At 36.4% G+C, this 17784-nt stretch overlaps 1 protein-coding gene across 1 annotated transcript in view; it reads left to right on the top strand.

Annotated features, from left to right (window-relative positions):
* ephb1 (EPH receptor B1) overlaps positions 1–17784 on the top strand; it is a 224723-nt gene that overhangs the window by 84614 nt on the left and 122325 nt on the right. Inside the window, exon 3 of the mRNA XM_026207140.1 lies at positions 7456–8137. Coding sequence (XP_026062925.1) covers positions 7456–8137 — 682 coding nt within the window. The remainder of the gene's footprint in view (positions 1–7455; positions 8138–17784) is intronic.

Below are 17784 nucleotides of genomic sequence, written 5' to 3'. Positions count from 1 at the left end.
GGAAGGTCAAGTCTCAGTTGCAACCATTTTCCCATCCGTTTTCCATTCTTTTTTCTCATTATTGCCCTATAGTAGCTATCAAAAATTGGGAAAAATTTCAGGAAAAATTACAGAGTTACTACGGTTAGTTGCTTCTTGGGAATATCTTATTTTAGTATATTGTATTAGTATGTTGTATTAGTTTATATATATAATTTTTGAAATGGTAGCTTCACTGTAACTGAGTAGCTTGTAGCTCAGCATTAGTTGCTTTATAAGCTCTATGAATAAGTCATGTTGTGCACATATTTGGTTTGTTGGCCTTTCAATCCTTCATAGTTTTTAACTATGCACTTTGATCGAAATGTGCGGCTAACTTAATCCATGTGCTTAATGTTCTGTCCTCTCTGACTGTGTCTGAGATTAATGTGTTGGGTTGACAACAGGTCCAGTTCTCGCCCATAACAGTTAGAGATACTTTATTGATCCCTGAGGGAAATTTAGTCAGCGGTGTAGTATGAACTACGCTGGAAATTGAAGGCTTCCAAATGAAATCTGTAAAAGAAGAGAAGGTCTCTGATGTATTTGTGACCCATTGCCATGTCTGAGCGGACCTGTAAATCCCAGCCAGAGAAGTGCTCAGCTCTAGTCGAGATCTGTGCTGATGAAAGCGTGCAGTCCAAGAGTTTATGAGCATGATCATTATAGTGCAAGCCAGAGGGCTTCAAAACAATTTGACTTTTGTCCTGAACACTGGACAATTTTAATGGCTTCATCACCATTTTATAGACAGGCTGAGATTGCGAATCCTCAAATTGCCATTTCTGTCTACCTCTTTCTCGCTGTTTTTCTTGTGTGCGCCTCCAGTCTTGTGGAGGGAATTTCTTGTTATGTGTGTTTTGTGTATGTGTGCATTCAGGGGAACTTTTAAAATCTGTTGCATTTTGTTGAAAGTTATTAATGACAATACAGCATTATTGCCTCTCTTTCTCTTCTTGTTCTCTTTCTCTTCTTCTATGTCAGATGCTTGCAATGTAGACACTAAGTCATGGATCTGTAGGTTAAACATGGAACCATGTTACGGGAACAGGATAATCAGGGGTCCAAGCATAAAATCTTTCTTCTGTAAGAAGAAAGTATAACCCATTATTGCGAACTAGTTCTACATTTTATATAAAAAAGTGTATATATATATATATATATATATATATATATATATATATATATATATATATATATATATATATATATATATATATATATATAATAAATCCAATTGTTAATCAATCTGTCAATCAATAAAAATAACAAATAAATTCAATTGTTAATCAATTAATCATTCAGTCATTCAATGAAAATTTTAATAAATATAACCAATTGTTTTTAATGATTAAAAACATTTAAATATTTAGGTTTTAGCATTTAGCGGGATCAAATAATGAGGACATATTAATTAAAATATATAAAAATGTATTTAAATAAGAGAGAGAGACAAAGAGAGATTTTATATTTTATTATATTTTTATACAGGTCAAAATTTTGGGATGATAAGAATTTAGTAAAGGCAAATGTATTTATTTATTCAATCATTCATTCTGATCAATATGTTTAAAATAACAGCATTTATTTGAAACCGAAATATCTGTAACACTGTACATGTCGTTACTGCAACTTTTGATCAATTTACTAACTTCAAACGTTTGAATGGTTTGTAAATATAGTCATAAAAGAATGCGTGTTTGCATTGAAAAAAGTAACTCTTATATTATAGAGATTCAAAGGATGACATTACATTATGCCAAATGCCCACAGCGATTATGACTGTGCTACTGTTGATGCGAGAGCGCGTGTTTGTGCAGGCATGTGTATGATATTATGTGCAAATCTCTGATGGTATAACACAGTTCGAGATGTGATATATGAGCTGGTACTCGGCTCTGTCTGCCGTAGCCTGTGGCGTGAGTCGGGTTGAGTGATTGTGGTCATTTCAGCAGACAGAGAGACAAGCGTCCCTAGCCCAGGCTGGGGAGGACCCAGCGCCCTGCTGTATTAATGGCAGCGCCGTGCCAGATTGGACAGGGTCCATCTAATACAGATAAATCATCATTACAGAGGTGGGGGGTGGAGGGGTGGGGGGGAGTTGCTTTGGCAGTCAGGAGAAAAAAAAGGGGCTTTCATTTGTGCCCAGGATCTCTGTAAACTCATTCATCATGCCAGCTATGTTACACTCCCACCCCTCCACACCAGTCCCACCTCTCTCTTCTCACTTCTCTCTCTCATCCCTCCTTCTCCTCCTCCAGAGCAATGCCTTCCAGTGTAAAGGCATTTCAATTTATAAAAGGTGCAAATTTATAAAAATAAATATAAATGAGTTTCTTTATAAAATAGAGGAAGTGGGCAGAGCTGGAAGGCAGGGAAAAATGTTTTTAATATTGCATAATCAAGAATATACTGTACATACACACACACACACACACACACACACAGATAGATAGATAGATAGATAGATAGATAGATAGATAGATAGATAGATAGATAGATAGATAGATAGATAGATAGATAGATAGATAGATAGATAGAATACTATGAAACTATAATTTTTTTCTCTCATGTCTTAAAATAAATGAAAGTGGTGCACAATAAGACTGAATACAGTTATTAAGGAAGCAGAAATGGTCAATTTCTATTTCATGTTGTCTTTTTAAGATGAAAAGCATTAATGGGAGGGCGGAATTTTTTACCCAGTGTCTGACAGTCGCCGTCTCTTAAAATTACCGGAAAGAACAATTGAACCTTACGCAACCAAAAGAGGTAAAATGACAGTATGTATAATTAAACGGGGAGATATGAAATTGCTTTTAAAAAAGATCATGACAGATGTGTCATGAAATGGAAATTGCACTTTTCTGGAGTGCTATATTTTGATTTACCACCGTTACGGACAGTGTTTCTTGTTTTCTCTTAATTATTTATTGAATCGTGATGTTGCATGGAAAGTTACATTCATCCCAGTGGGTGTCTGCTTGCATTAATCTTACATTTAACAAATATAAATTGAGCGAGAGGCATTCTTTTAGAAGAGTGGAATTAATTCTATTGAAGTGGATTTGCTTGAATGATAAAGTCAGCTACAGATGGCTTTTTATGATTGCTTTTTTATTATTTGTTCTTAGTGTTCCGTTTTATAAAATTAAACACAAGTCTGCTGAATACTTTTCAATGTAACATTAAAGGAAGTTCCACCAAAAATGAGATTTCTGTCATCATATACTCACTCTCATGTTGTTCCAAACTCTTATGACTTCCTTTCTTTTTTCCAAAAGAAGGCATTTTGAATAATGCAACTGGTGGCTCTTTCCTGTGCAATTAAACTAAATGTTTTCAAAGTTCAAAAATGATAAAACTAATCATGAAAGTATGACTTATGGACTATATTCCAAGTCTTCTGAAGCTATGTGAAATCTTTTTGAGGAACAGACTTAAATGTAAGCTCTTTAGCTCTTTCTCTTGCCTATTTCATGTGAGAGCGATGTCCAATATCATTCTTGAAAGAATCATTAGTTTGAAATAAATCTTTTCAGTGAACTTTTTTGACGGTTTGTAGACTTATATTTTAATCACAAAATGGCCATTTCAGAAGACGAACGAATATTGTACATATGAGAGGAAAGGAATATTTTGTGTTTCTTGGAAGAAAAGCAAGCTAGATTTGGAATAACACAAGTAAATAGTTTTTCTTTTTTTCTTCTTTTAAAAGGATAGTATAATTTTCTCACCCCTATGTTGTTTCAATTAATTTCTTTCTCTGTCTGAACATAGAAGATATGCTGAAGAATGTGGCTGATTGTCCAAAAACAAACAAATAAATAAAAAATAAATAAAGAGCAACTGTTTGGCTAGCAACGTTCTTCAAAATATCTTTGCGTCCAACAGAAAAACAGAAATTCATACAGGTTTGGAATAACTTAAGGGTGAGTAACTGGCGACAGATTTTTCATTTTTGGGTGATTTATTTCAAATGTGTTTTTGTGTTTCGCCTCACATACATTTATTTTTTTCTGGAAGTAGAGATTTTACTGTTTTTGCCAGCACTTCACACATCAATTTTTTTTTTCTCCTGGCTTTCAAGCTGCCACACAGACGCTGATCCATCACTGTTCAGATTCGATTTACTCGAATTCCCCTTTTCTCTGTTTCTGCTTTCATAATGCACACAAACAGCAAAGTTATACACACATCCTGATATCCCATCTTACCATTTCAAGGTATGCTTGGATCCGACTGTTATTCAGTGAGGGTCCATGAGTGAGCAACCCTCCAGAGGCCACACACACACACAGACAAAACAAACAGCGCCCACACAGGTACACACACACACACACACACCTCCCGTACCGATACTGGAACTTTACAGCCCTCAAGAGCCCACTCGCAAACCTTGTATTTGTTTCCCTCTCCCACGGCTGTGCCACCTCAAGGGAATTCTGGGATATCGTAGGATGGTTCATTCGGTCAGCCTGCTCTGTTAAGAGGCAGAGATTACCCACAGGGCCGTGCGGCGGCGTGCCTGTTATCCAGCTTCAACAGTGAACTGAACGGTTTAGGCAGCAAGCGATCACGTACAGGCAACATGACCTTACTTTTACCTCACAGCTGTCCACTGCTGAGACTGGAGGACTTAGATCGGATCAGTAGTAAAGCATCAGGCTTTTAACTGCATGGATTTTATGTGTTTGGACAGATATGGTTAAATGAAACATTAAACTTACTCATTTACTCACCCTTGTGTTGTTTCAGACGTGTCTGACTTTTTATTTTCTTCTGTAGAACCAAAAAGAAGATGTTGACTCTGTTCTTTTCCATTCAGCAGCAACCAACAGTGACCTGGGGCCAATAAGCTCCAAAAAGGGCCACAAATGATCATAAAGTACTCATCAAAATATCATAAAAGAATTACTTGTTTCAAGACTTCAGCCAAATGTTGGCTTTGTAAGAGCAAAAGTCACTGAAAGTGATTGAAAGTTGCCTTTCATTGAGCCTTGCCCTCTGCCACAGCTGTCAAATCTCATTCACGTTTGCAATTCAGATGTTCTGTGTGAAGATGAACCAATGGGATGAGGGCGAGCAAATGATGACAGATTTTTCATTGTAGGGTAAATTAACTTTAGATAGGAACTGCCTTGGCAAGGGGTTCAAACTGGTGTAAATAAATGTTACAATATAAAGATTGTAAACAACAATTCTATAATTAAAAATGTATATATTTTTAATATGTTTATCTTTGGTATTTTTGATTTTAAATGTTGCATTCCTAGAACTCTTTCCGGGACCAGAGTTCACCACCCCTGACATACAGTAGTATACAGTAGTATATAGTACATACAACCAAACATGTACATTTTACATTTCAGTATTAATTAAATATATTTATATATAAGATAAAAGATATGAATATAAATACATACATGCAAATATTTTCAAAATATATACTGTATGTGTGTGTATTCACATATACACAATAAATATACACAGTAGACACAGATATATTATGTAAATCAAAACTTTTATTTTGGATGCGATTAATCGCTCGAAAGCACTGATTTATTTACAAAATGCAACTGTAAAACTACTCTGCATTTATTGTGTAAATCACACAAAGTCAGTCTTTTTCAGACAATATTTTAATAATGTACCGAGCCAATACAAAAAGATATAGTTTTGCCAACATTTTATATTTTATAATATCATGCTTTTTCTCATTTGTGAAAATATGCTGATATTTTAGGAGGGAACGGTCTCTTAGAACATCGTCATATTTAGGGGGTTCTTGGCATCAGAATGTCTCTGTTTTAATGCATCAAGCTGTCAGGCCCTTTTTTGTAACTTTTAATTTTTTTAGACTGTACTGTCCACAAGCATCAGCAGAACTGTCTTCAGCAGCAGTCTGAACTCAATTGGCATGTTTTACAATCTGCCACTGGTGCTGTTTTACCAGGGTTGCAGGAGGGCAGCCATATACTGCTCCACTTATTTCTAATTGTAATTCGATAGCGCATAATCTCGAATTTGTTCCGCATCACATTTTATAATATGGTAATATTGTAATGGTAAGTGGCTGGCCACACTTGGCCTGGACCGTAGCAGATGGCAGCGGCTTCCTCGTCCACCTCAGGTGATTAGGGAGACAGATTTTGTGATCTGAAACTCGGAAAGAGAGGCCATAAAGGTTTCATCATCTCAGAGAGTTTAAAAAAAAAAGTTTCAAAGTGATGTAGTGTTTAAAAGCTTTTAGATGGTTTTTTTTGGGGGGTGGGGAATATAGGGTTGGAGAGGTTTCTGGAAGCTCAATTTGTATCAATATTTTATGAAAGGCAGAAACCTGTCTGAGTTCAGGCCATGGTTCCACATCGATAGCATCAAATGGACCAGCAGTGATATTTCTCATATTTATTTCAATTCAGCAAGCACCTTTTGCAATTTTAAGCTGAAACACTAGCTTTTCACACCAATAACCTGAAAACAAAAAGTTCTCTGGGTGTTAAAATGCACATTTGCCAATTGACAATAATTATCTATCATTACACTAGTGAGTGGAGATGAGTATCTTTTTGTGTGGTATAAGTAATTGAATTATTCACTCAAACGTTTCATTCCCCGAGTCATTTACAACAACAACAACAACAACAACATGTATTATTAATATTTTTCATTATAAGAGATCCAGTTCTACATTGTAGCATTTCGACATACATAACTATTATTTATATTCCAATTAGGTTTCTCGATTTTAACCGTTTTTTTATTTTTTTGTGATTAAAAATTGATTAATTACTCATGCTTGCTTTCAGTTAATAAACGTAACATTGTAGCACACCTCCCATCCAATAAAATGCAATTTCATGTAAAAAAAAAAAAACTTTTTTATCGCTGTAGCGCCTCAGTTTAAGAGAAGTGCGCGTGAACTGAAATCTCCTTCAATACATACTGTATTTTTCTGTTCTTCAGGGATTAATTTGTTTGAATATGTCAATCTATTATTATTTTTATTTCATTTTTTTTATCACAGCAACCATTTTTATATTTGAAAAAGTGAATTGGGAGTAGAAATATAATTATGTAATTGTAACTTTATTATTATAAAAAAACAAATTGAGTGTAATTTAAGCTCTTGTACACACATCAGCTCATTTTAACCTTCATTGTTATAGTGATGTAGTACCAACTGTAGTACCAAATTTTTAGTTCAGAGATATATTTTCCTTGAGAAAATTTAGCATGTAGAATATTGTACCTGATATATATCCAAAAGAATCGTTATTGAATCAAATTAATTTGAAGCTTGTGAATCAGAATTGAACTGAATAGTGAAATTGACATCAAAACCCACCCCAAGTCCTTATTTCATTTTAATAATGTATGGTCATCTGCCATCGTTCTTTTTGTTCTGCTAAACCTTCTATGGTTTTTCTTTTCCAGTGGGAAGAAGTAAGCGGCTATGACGAGAACCTCAACACCATCCGAACATACCAGGTGTGCAACGTCTTTGAGTCCAACCAGAACAATTGGCTGCTCACCACCTTCATTGCACGACGTGGTGCTCAGCGCATCTATGTGGAGATGCGTTTCACTGTCCGAGACTGCAGCAGCATCCCACGAGTGCCTGGATCCTGTAAGGAGACCTTTAACCTGTACTACTATGAGACAGACTCTGTCATCGCCACCAAAGGTACGGCGTTCTGGATGGAGGCTCCATATCTAAAGGTGGACACCATTGCGGCAGATGAGAGCTTCTCGCAGGTGGATTTTGGTGGTAGATTGATGAAGGTGAACACGGAGGTGCGAAGTTTCGGTCCGTTGTCGAAAAACGGCTTTTATCTGGCATTTCAGGACTATGGTGCGTGCATGTCCCTGCTGTCTGTCCGTGTGTTTTATAAGAAATGCCCTAGTGTCGTGCAGAACTTTGCGATCTTTCCAGAGACCATGACTGGGGCAGAGAGCACCTCGCTGGTGATCGCTCGCGGGATGTGCATCCCGAATTCTGAAGAAGTGGACGTACCAATTAAGTTGTACTGTAATGGCGATGGGGACTGGATGGTTCCAATTGGGAGCTGTACCTGCAAGGCAGGATTCGAGCCAGATAACGGGAACGTCTGTCGAGGTAAGACGTTGGGTTTTTTAATAGTGTTGATCTTTGGTTAACTAATCTTTAAGGGCTGTCAAACTATTTATTGCATCAAAAATAAAAGTTTTTGTTTTCATAATATATATATGTGAACTTTATACATTTATTATTTATATATAAATACACACAACATCCTTCAGAAATCATTTTAATATGCTGATTCGCTCAAGAAGCATTCCTTATTTTTATCAATGTGGGAAATGTGACTTACAGACACACACACACACACACACACACACACACACATACAGTATATATATATATATATATATATATATATATATATATATATATATATATATATATATATAGAATATTTACATTGTATTGTATTCATATAGTCTATATTTTATATCAATGTATTTAATATATAATCATAACATATTTTTATTAAAATATACATGCATGCATGTGTTTTTATATATACATAATAAATATACACAGTAGACAGACATATTATGTAAACAAAAACTTTTATTTTAGATGCGATTAATTCCGATTAATCATTTGTCAACACATAATAATTATTGATATTAATAACATAATAATTATTTATATATTTAGGTGTTTTAAATGGATCTTTTTAAGTTGGCGGAAAACATGGGATAGTATCTGGTGTCTCGTAAGCTTTTACAAGATTCATCTTTGCTGAAATTCTATGAATTTCCATTTTATTTGAGGTTAATTCTGGTTTGGAGCTGGGTTAAGCTCATGGACCAGTATTTCGTAGCCATAATATTTGCCAGCAATATGTTTTTTAATCAAAGTTTGATAAAAGGCTTCTTGCTGGTTAATCTATTAGACCAGTGTCAGAAACAGCTTCCAAAGCCCAAAATTAGCTGGTGACCCAGTGACTAAGCTGGTCTTTATTCCTGAGCTTTAGATCAAAAAGTTTCTGCAAGAGCTTTGACAAATTAACTTCTTGGAGATTCAGTTATGAGATACACAGATTTGTGATTATTTGAGAAGATTTCCATGCAGCAGATTTAGATTTTGAGTTTGAGTTGACTTATTCTGGATTAATATAGCAATGTGCACACATCGAGAGAGAGAGCAGAATGTGGTGTTAGAGGCAAATATGTAGTCAAATGGGATCATTTTTTGAATTTGTCCTTTGAAATAAAACCACTATTATAAATACTATATTTTAATTTGATATATTGGTTTTACTTTTCTGGTGGGCAAATCAGACCTTTAAACACAGTTTCTATTTTTTATCTGTCTGTATTTAGTCTATTTTCATGTGCACACCAACACACAAATGGTCATATTGTTCTCTCAAGGTCTACGATTGGTCGATTTGGCCTTCACTCAAGGCCAATGCCATATTGGCTCCCTCAGGACCACATGTGTTGAGAGATGATAAGATTGATTGACAGCCATCTGTCTCGATCAATGAACAGATACAGCACTTAGTCTGGGTGGGCCAACTCTGAGGACCACAGGTGCCTCTACACATAAATACACACATGCACAGGTGGCGGCCTTGTTGAGTTCATTGGCATCCTCAGGCAAGGTCTTCTTATCAACTGAGAGATGGTCATAATGTCCATGTAGTCCAAGACCTGTTTTTAAATGTCAGAAATTCCTCAAAAGTTGGCCTTTACGAACTTGAATTTAATTTTACACAGTGTCCAAAACCCAAGTGCAATGTGAGCAGTTTTGACCCCAACATTTATTTATTTATTTTGTATAATAATTATGGTTAAAACATGCTTGGATATAATATGTGAATATTTTCATAACAACGTGAGCTGCTTAAAGTTATCAATGTTACTAATGGTAAGCAAGCACCACTTTGTTTAGGTTTTGTAACGCAGTACAAACTTCATAATCATCGGGAAGAACCGGCAGACAACCACAATTACTTTAATAATCAAAATAAACACAAAACAGCGGGGCAGACCCTCACAGATGACTGCCATGCACAAACAAAATCAAAACACAAAATAAATCCAGGCCTGGTCCTTCACTCGTCCCCACCTTCATTGGATGTATTCTGTGCGGTGTGTTCGAGCGCAGCTTCTTGGTCCGATGCTGCCGACGTGAGGCGACAACACTGTCGGCTTTCGTCGCCGCTAGTTCTTTGAAGTCGGCTTGGTGTGTCCTGGCCTTAAGAGGTGATGAAGTTGTCATAAACTTTGAAGATTAAAGATGGTTGAGGTTTTGCTCGGTGCTAGCATCTGGTACAAAGTCTGTCAGCTAGATGTGGCCGCGGTTTTTAAAAGCCAGTGTGTTAGCGGATTAACGATTTCGCACACAGCAAGTCACCACTAATTACTGACTCTTTGATCTGCGAGTTCCCATAAAGGTTTTTGATGGGGTAATATAATGCAGTCTGAACATGCACACACACACACACACACACACACACATTGCATTCTTATAAAGTTTCCATAAATTCCCTAGATTTGTTTTTACCAGCACAGGCAACCTGGGGTAATAAGTATTCCTTTAATGTTCAGTAGTCTGTTTTTGTTGATGGCCGTCTGGATCCAAACCTCCACACCCCCCTCTGCTTTCATTGGTCGATTTGGACCTAGAGAGGGTGATTAGAGGTTGATTAGAGTAATTGGTCTTTTGGGTTAATGAAGGTGTCTGAGCTATTATAAATGTGTCTCAAAGGAAGTCTGAGCAGCTTTACGTCTTGGAAGGGATTGTTGCATACTACTTACTGCATACTGCACAATATACACTGTATGCTACCTACTGTTTTCTTGATATAAAGCAAACAATAGTATGTTAGTTGAGACATGACCTCATTATGCTTGTCAAATAACCTCATTAGGACCTTGTGTAATTTAGTTAGCGGTGTCCAGCTGATTATTAGAAGTAAATTATTAATATTTTGGCAGTCTGATTAAATAATAAATGAATCAAAATATAGTCTAGTATGCTATTTTGCTTTTTAGAACACAGCCAGTGTCTCTTTCTCTCTGTCACCCACTTTCCCTCGTTCAGTCTGTCTAACGCACAGCTGGGTTTGTTATTTTGACCCTGCTCAGAGGGAGTCTGAATAATCACTGTGTGTATACAGTATGTCCGCATATCTGTGTGAGAGTCAGATTAGATCACACCCTCAGGGAGAGAGATGATGGCTGTCACCAAGAGTAAAATCAGCATATTAATAAAATAACCTCCCCCCATTAGCCACTGCTCTCAGCTCAGCTCGGATTCTGCAAAAAAAAAAAAAAAAAAAAAAAAAAGGCTGTGCCGGATCGAGCCGTGAATGTTCTGGGGTGCATATTTGGCTGTATATTCTGCCAGTCTGTGTCTCGAGTGCTCTGACAGAGGGGTGAGAGGCTGGATGACCCCTCACAGGCTGTGGAATTGAACAGAGATACACTCACCACAAGAGCTGTCTGAACTGACGCACACCTGGAGAGAAGAGGACAGCTTTATACAAACACACACATTTACAGTCACGTATAACTTGATATACAAAGACATTCACAGAGCTCTATAAAAACACTCACTCTGTATACACACAATCAGATATGCACAATTGGAGTAGAAAAATATGAAAACTTATACAGAATAGACTTAAGCTGCTTTTCTATCCATATAGCTGTATGCAAGTGTTAAGGCTTTTGGATAAAAAAAAAAAAATATATATATATATATATATATATATATTAGGGGTGTAACGATACGCGTATTCGTATTGAACCGTTCGGTACGACGCTTTCGGTTCGGTACGCGGTACGCATTATGTATACCGAACGGTTCGTTGGAGTAATTAATTATATTTGAAAAAAAAAAAAAAGAGAGAGAAAGAAATATAATGATATGCGTTCAACAAGGTAGCCCAATAACCCAAACAACGTAACAGGCAACGCCCCTGACACTCCCGAAGAAGAAAAAAACACCATCTTATATGTTTATGTTAGGCTACTCAGCAGGCGCTCGCTCACTCAGTACACGCTGAAGGCTCGTTGCAAAATAGCCAATGCGTTTAACAGACTAGAAATGAGAAGATCCTCCAATAACCAACAGGTCTGGTGTTTGGGTGCACTTTGGATTCCCTTTAAGCTATAATGGTGATGGCAAAAGAAGGGGTTGGTTAAAAAAACAACGGTATGTCGCATCTGCAACATGACAGGGTACACCAGCGGGATTACAAAAAAAAAAAAAAAAAACCAGCGGGAATATCTGGGATATATGCGTCAGTACTATCTGGGAAAAGACGAAAAAAAGGAGAAACATGCACGCAGCAAACTATCCCTGCAGCATTTACACACTATAACTTACAGGGAATCCAACCCAAACACCAGACCTGTTGGTTATTTTAGGATCTTATATTTCTGGTCTGTTAAATGCATTAGATATTTTGCAACGAGCCTTCAGCGCGTGCTGAGTGAGCGAGCGCCTTAGGGGCCGTTCACATATCGTGCCTAAAAACGCGTGGAAAACGCTAAGCGCGTCTTTCTCCTCCTTTCCAAAGCGCTCGGGCAGAAGCGCTCATGAGGCGTCTGTCTTTGCTAAGCAACAATGACGTGCTCTCTCCATGAGACGCGGAAATTTCAGCGAAGGATAAATGGATTTGCAGCTCTAAAAATCGCTTGCGAATTTATTTCAAAATTGCAATCCATATACAACTATGATCAGCTGTTCCTTCATCTTGGCTGAGCTCTCAACGTTGTTACGGGAAAGGATGAAGCTGATTGGTTGGTTCTTGTCACATGACCCGCGGTGCGCTTGCGGCATTCTGAAAAGTTGAGATGTTTTTACATTTTGCTGTATCTAAAACGTATCGAACCGAACCGAACCGTGACATCAGTGTATCGTATCGAACCGAACCGTGAATTTTGTGAACCGTTACACCCCTAATATATATATATATATATATATATATATATATATATATATATATATATATAAATATATATATATAGCCATCCACACATATGACAGAAAAACATTTACTGTTTATTGAATTCAGAAATTTGGAAAAAGCCATGTGAATATTTTGCTTGTTTGCTACCAATTGTTTGCAATTTGTTAGCAAATTTTGGTAGCAATTTGGTGTCACATTATCCTTCAGAAATCATTCTAATATGCTGATTTGCTCAAGAAGCATTCCTTATTTTTATCAATGTGGAAATTGTGATTTGCACACACACACACACACACACACAAACACATAGACAGTTTTATGCACCCTTGATGGATAAAAATATGAATTTGTTTAGGATGCCATTTATTTTTTATTTAAAACAGCTATGTAGGTACAGACTCAAATCTACATCTGTATATACACTTTAAACAGATTGACACAGACATAAACACACAAAGCATGCATGCACTTGCAGCTCTATATATACACAGACAAAAGGCCATTGAAAAGCACTTTCAGCACTACATAAACACACACCTACCGCTCTATACAACACACAATCAGGCATAGCCAAACACAGCAGAGCTCTATTAAAACAGCCATAAACAAGCACACACATGCTAGTCATCGGGGACAGAAACACCCCTACACACACTCACACACTGATACCATCACGTACAGCAGACAGCTTAGGTTTTGGACATCTGGAAGATCCCTCTCATCTAGTTGAAGTTTGTTTACATCTTTCAGACAGTGCGGTCCAATCTCCGTTCCACTGAGATGATCCTCCGTGCTTTTCCCGGAGAGAAGAACCCTCTTCCCCTCTCAAATATCCCTCGAAATGACCCAAAACAAGCGCTAGCAGATGGGGGCTGTGTGTTGAGGATGCAGATTTGTGTAGATGATGGTTTTCTGATGCCGGCTGCCACATTTCAGAAGAGAACAGAGGAGATCTGGACAGCACAATTTTTTTTTTGGTTCTCCTGAATTTGAAGAAGAAAATTGGTATTTCACAGATGTACTTTGTGATTTTTAATTGTGTGTTTTTCACAGGACAAATCACCTTCTGTTTTGTTTTCTGATAACTCACGCGTCCTCTGAGAAATCTGTCTGTAATTGCAGTATTATATTAGTTTGACCTTTGCCGAAGTTCGTAACTAAAGCTAGATTTGTTTTTTGCTGCCTGGTCCACCTTCATTCCCAGCCAGTACATGAAATCACAGATGTCATCTGTTAATAATTGTGCATCAGCTGCTGTACCAGACCCTTGTGAATAGTGCTGAGGTCTGTGTTTGAGTGTGTATGTGTTTGTTTGAGAGCGTCTGCCTTTATAAAGCAGTTTCTGGACAGGAGTGAGGAGAACTGTGTGACAGACGGTAGTAATTTAGACTCCTGCCTCTCTCTCTAGAACGAGGCCAAAAAAGACGTGCAGTCTGTGTGTTTCTTTCTCCATCTCTGTTCTCAGTGTGGGTGGTCACTTGCAAGAACTTATACCTTCTCACCCACCGATTTAATTAAATTCTTTACATCTGCAAATTATTACTATTATCATCATCGTCGTCATTATTGTTATGGTTATTGTTATTATTATTATACAGTTACAATATCTTAGAATTTTAAATAGATTTTTGTGTTATGTAAGTTTGTCTTTTTAGTAGTTGTTTATATAAATGATTTAACTTTAGTTTAATGTTATTTGAGTTTGTTTTCTTGTTGTCATTTTAGTCATTTGAGGATTTCAATTTATATTTTGTTGTCAAGCAACAAAGGTGAGATAAAAATATGAAAATAAACAAACAAACAAACAGTGTTTTAGTTAAAATAATTAAATTAAGTTTAATTTATTGAATTACAAATATATATATATATATATATATATATATATATATATATATATATATATATATATATATATATATATATATATATATATATATATATTTGTCTTTTTCAGTGAAGACAAATGATTTTAAATGGTTATATTTTTGGCTATATTTAATAATAACAACAACTATGACCCTAAATACCTACAACTACAGCAAGCACAAATAAATGAGAACTTTCAGTACACTTTCAGAAGTGTATTCACACAACCAGAACACAATGCAATGTTTGTGGATTTATTTTTATATTTTCTATAACATTTTATAATAAGATCTTTTATCAAATCTTTTCTTTTCTTTTATTATTTTTATTTGTATTTCTTTAATATAGTGTTGTGTTGTGTTGTTCACAGCACAATAACTCTGGGGATTTCCTCCTTTAGATATATATGCTGTTGTCACTTTCAAAAGTTTGCAGTGGCTGTGTGACCTCTGTTTATCTGTCTCTCTCTCTCTCTGTCTCTCTGCTCCCTCTGTTTGTCTCTGTCTCTCATTTTCCCTCTGCTCTCTCAAAAGTCATCAAGGACACACGGTTTGAAAAGTGAGTGTGTTTTAATGCTGCTTAATTACACATTTGAAGAGCGCAAACAAACCCTCCCCTCGGCGCCGGCGCTCAGAAGTGTCACGGCTCCATCTCTGTGATCTTGGTGTTTACACCATGTACACAAAGCTTTAAAAACAGAAGAAGAGCACTCGGCTAGCTTTGCTCTAGAGAGAGAGAGCTTTTGGGCTTCATGTTGAGGGAGGATCAACTCTGACCGTGGCTTCTGGAAAGAACACCGAATGCCTTTTAACAGACACTTTAAAGTGAAACCTTTGAGCTTTCAGATGCTGTGAAATCATCACTTCATGAGATTCTGAACGCCCACTTCCACAAACACACAGTTTATTAGTCTTTGATAAGGCAAGATCACTCGTTTTGTTGCTCCTACTGAAGCCTGGAGTCTGGAGGTTTGTTGACAAAATGTGCAGCTTGCTGAGGAGAGGATATATCCGTCCATTCATCCATCCATCCATCCATCTCTGTATCTGTCATTCTGTTTATCTATTGTTTTATCATTCTGGTGTTCTATTGTTGTTTTGCCCTATCGTTCTGTCATTAGATCACTGTATATATCTTAATCTATATCTATATATTTCTAAAATATTGTTGTTACTTGAGACTGAATATTCTACTAAAAAAAACTAACTCTTTTAATTCTTCTGGGCTATGAAGAGCAGTCTCTGAGCCGGGGAGGTTTAGCATGCTTTGTAGCTCTGATGGAAACGAGCCGGCCTGCTTAAAGTATTCATATTTACTCCTGGAGCAAAGCACATGTTCTTCTGGGTTCTTCTGCTTCAGCGGCCCGTCAGGTCAGCAGTAAGCGTGGGTCAGTCATTGATCGGGTCAGGGTAATGGTTTGGAAAGCCTACTCCAGCACCAGAGGCCCAGCACGAGGCCCAGAGCCAGAAACATGCAGGGGAAAATCTGTTTCCCAATCAATCAAACTGCTCAGCACACAGGCCAATGATTGATCGACTGCTAGTTCACTGCTGCACGCTTTGGTTCTGACCCAGATAAGAGGCTTTTTTCCCCTGATTTTGACACTTTGTTGCTGTGCAGATAATGGCTCATGTTGTTAATAAATGAACTGCAGTAGCTGTTATTTTGAACAAATGCAAGTGTGAAATACTATACTTGTTGAATGACTACAACAAAACAACTAAGCCTGCACAGCACTGTTGAATTTTTTTAATGTGCTGATTATGGGGTAAAATCTCTGGAATTTTTCGGAATGCAATTAAAAATAGTAGTTCAGACCAAAATGATTATCATTTACTCAACCTCATCTCATTATATTCAGATATGATTTTCCCCTTGAAATCAACAACAATGAGAAGGATTTTCACTAGGCCTAGATTCTAGTAATTTCATGACACAATGCTTCAGAAGTAGTATAGACAATTATTAAAGTCTGCATTAATTAAAATGGGCTTTATTTACTTTATTAGTGCGCATTGCATGTCTTGATGTGAACAATTAATCTGTGCAAGTTAATCCACAGAAATCTGCAGAAAATCCTTAAACGCCCCTTGAACGGTTGCTATGAGTGAGCGACAGAAAGGAGAAGTGCAAAAATAAAACCACACCCTCTATTCAGTATTCAGTTTCAGCTGGAAATATGTCACTACAATGAAATAAAGTCGGCAGCAATTTACGGTTCAAACAGACTTTAAGCTACCTTTTTGGCAGCTGCCGTTATTATGCACATCCATTGCATGGAAAAGAGAAGCCTGGACTTTCTGCTTAATATGTCATTTTGTGGAGAAGCATAGGTACTAGTTGCCTACCTATTTTTAGGGAAAATAGGCTTGCTTACATCCTTTTTACAGAATAGACATCTCAAATTATAGATATTGTTTGCATGAACTGCTATTCAAATGTTGGAGGTCAGATCAAAGATTGTTTTTTTTTTTTTTTTTATAGAAGTAAGGATTTTTTAATTTTATTCAGCAAAGGCATGTTATGACCGTAAAATACATTTATTGAACAAAATAAAAATATATATTATTTCAAATAAATTACAAGTAACATTTATTCATCCAAAAATCTTGGGAAAGATCTCTGTTCCCACAAAAATAGCGAGCTGTATAACAGTGTTTAACATAATAATAAAATAATATGAAGTAATATGTGACACTGAAGATGGGAGTAATGATGCTGAAAATGTAGCTTTGTATCACAGGAATAAATTACATTTAAAAAAATATTCAAATCGACAACAGTTAGTCTAAATTATATATATATATATATATATATATATATATATATATATATATATATATATATATATATATATAAATGCTGTTGTTACAAATTTTTTCTTAAATTAATGCAGACTTATTTTTAAAAACGATTGAAA

Source organism: Carassius auratus, chromosome 27, assembly GCF_003368295.1.
Source record: "Carassius auratus strain Wakin chromosome 27, ASM336829v1, whole genome shotgun sequence".
Classification (NCBI taxonomy): domain Eukaryota; kingdom Metazoa; phylum Chordata; class Actinopteri; order Cypriniformes; family Cyprinidae; genus Carassius; species Carassius auratus.
Note: the sequence above shows the minus strand (reverse complement) of the source record. Positions and strands in the feature narration are given on the sequence as shown.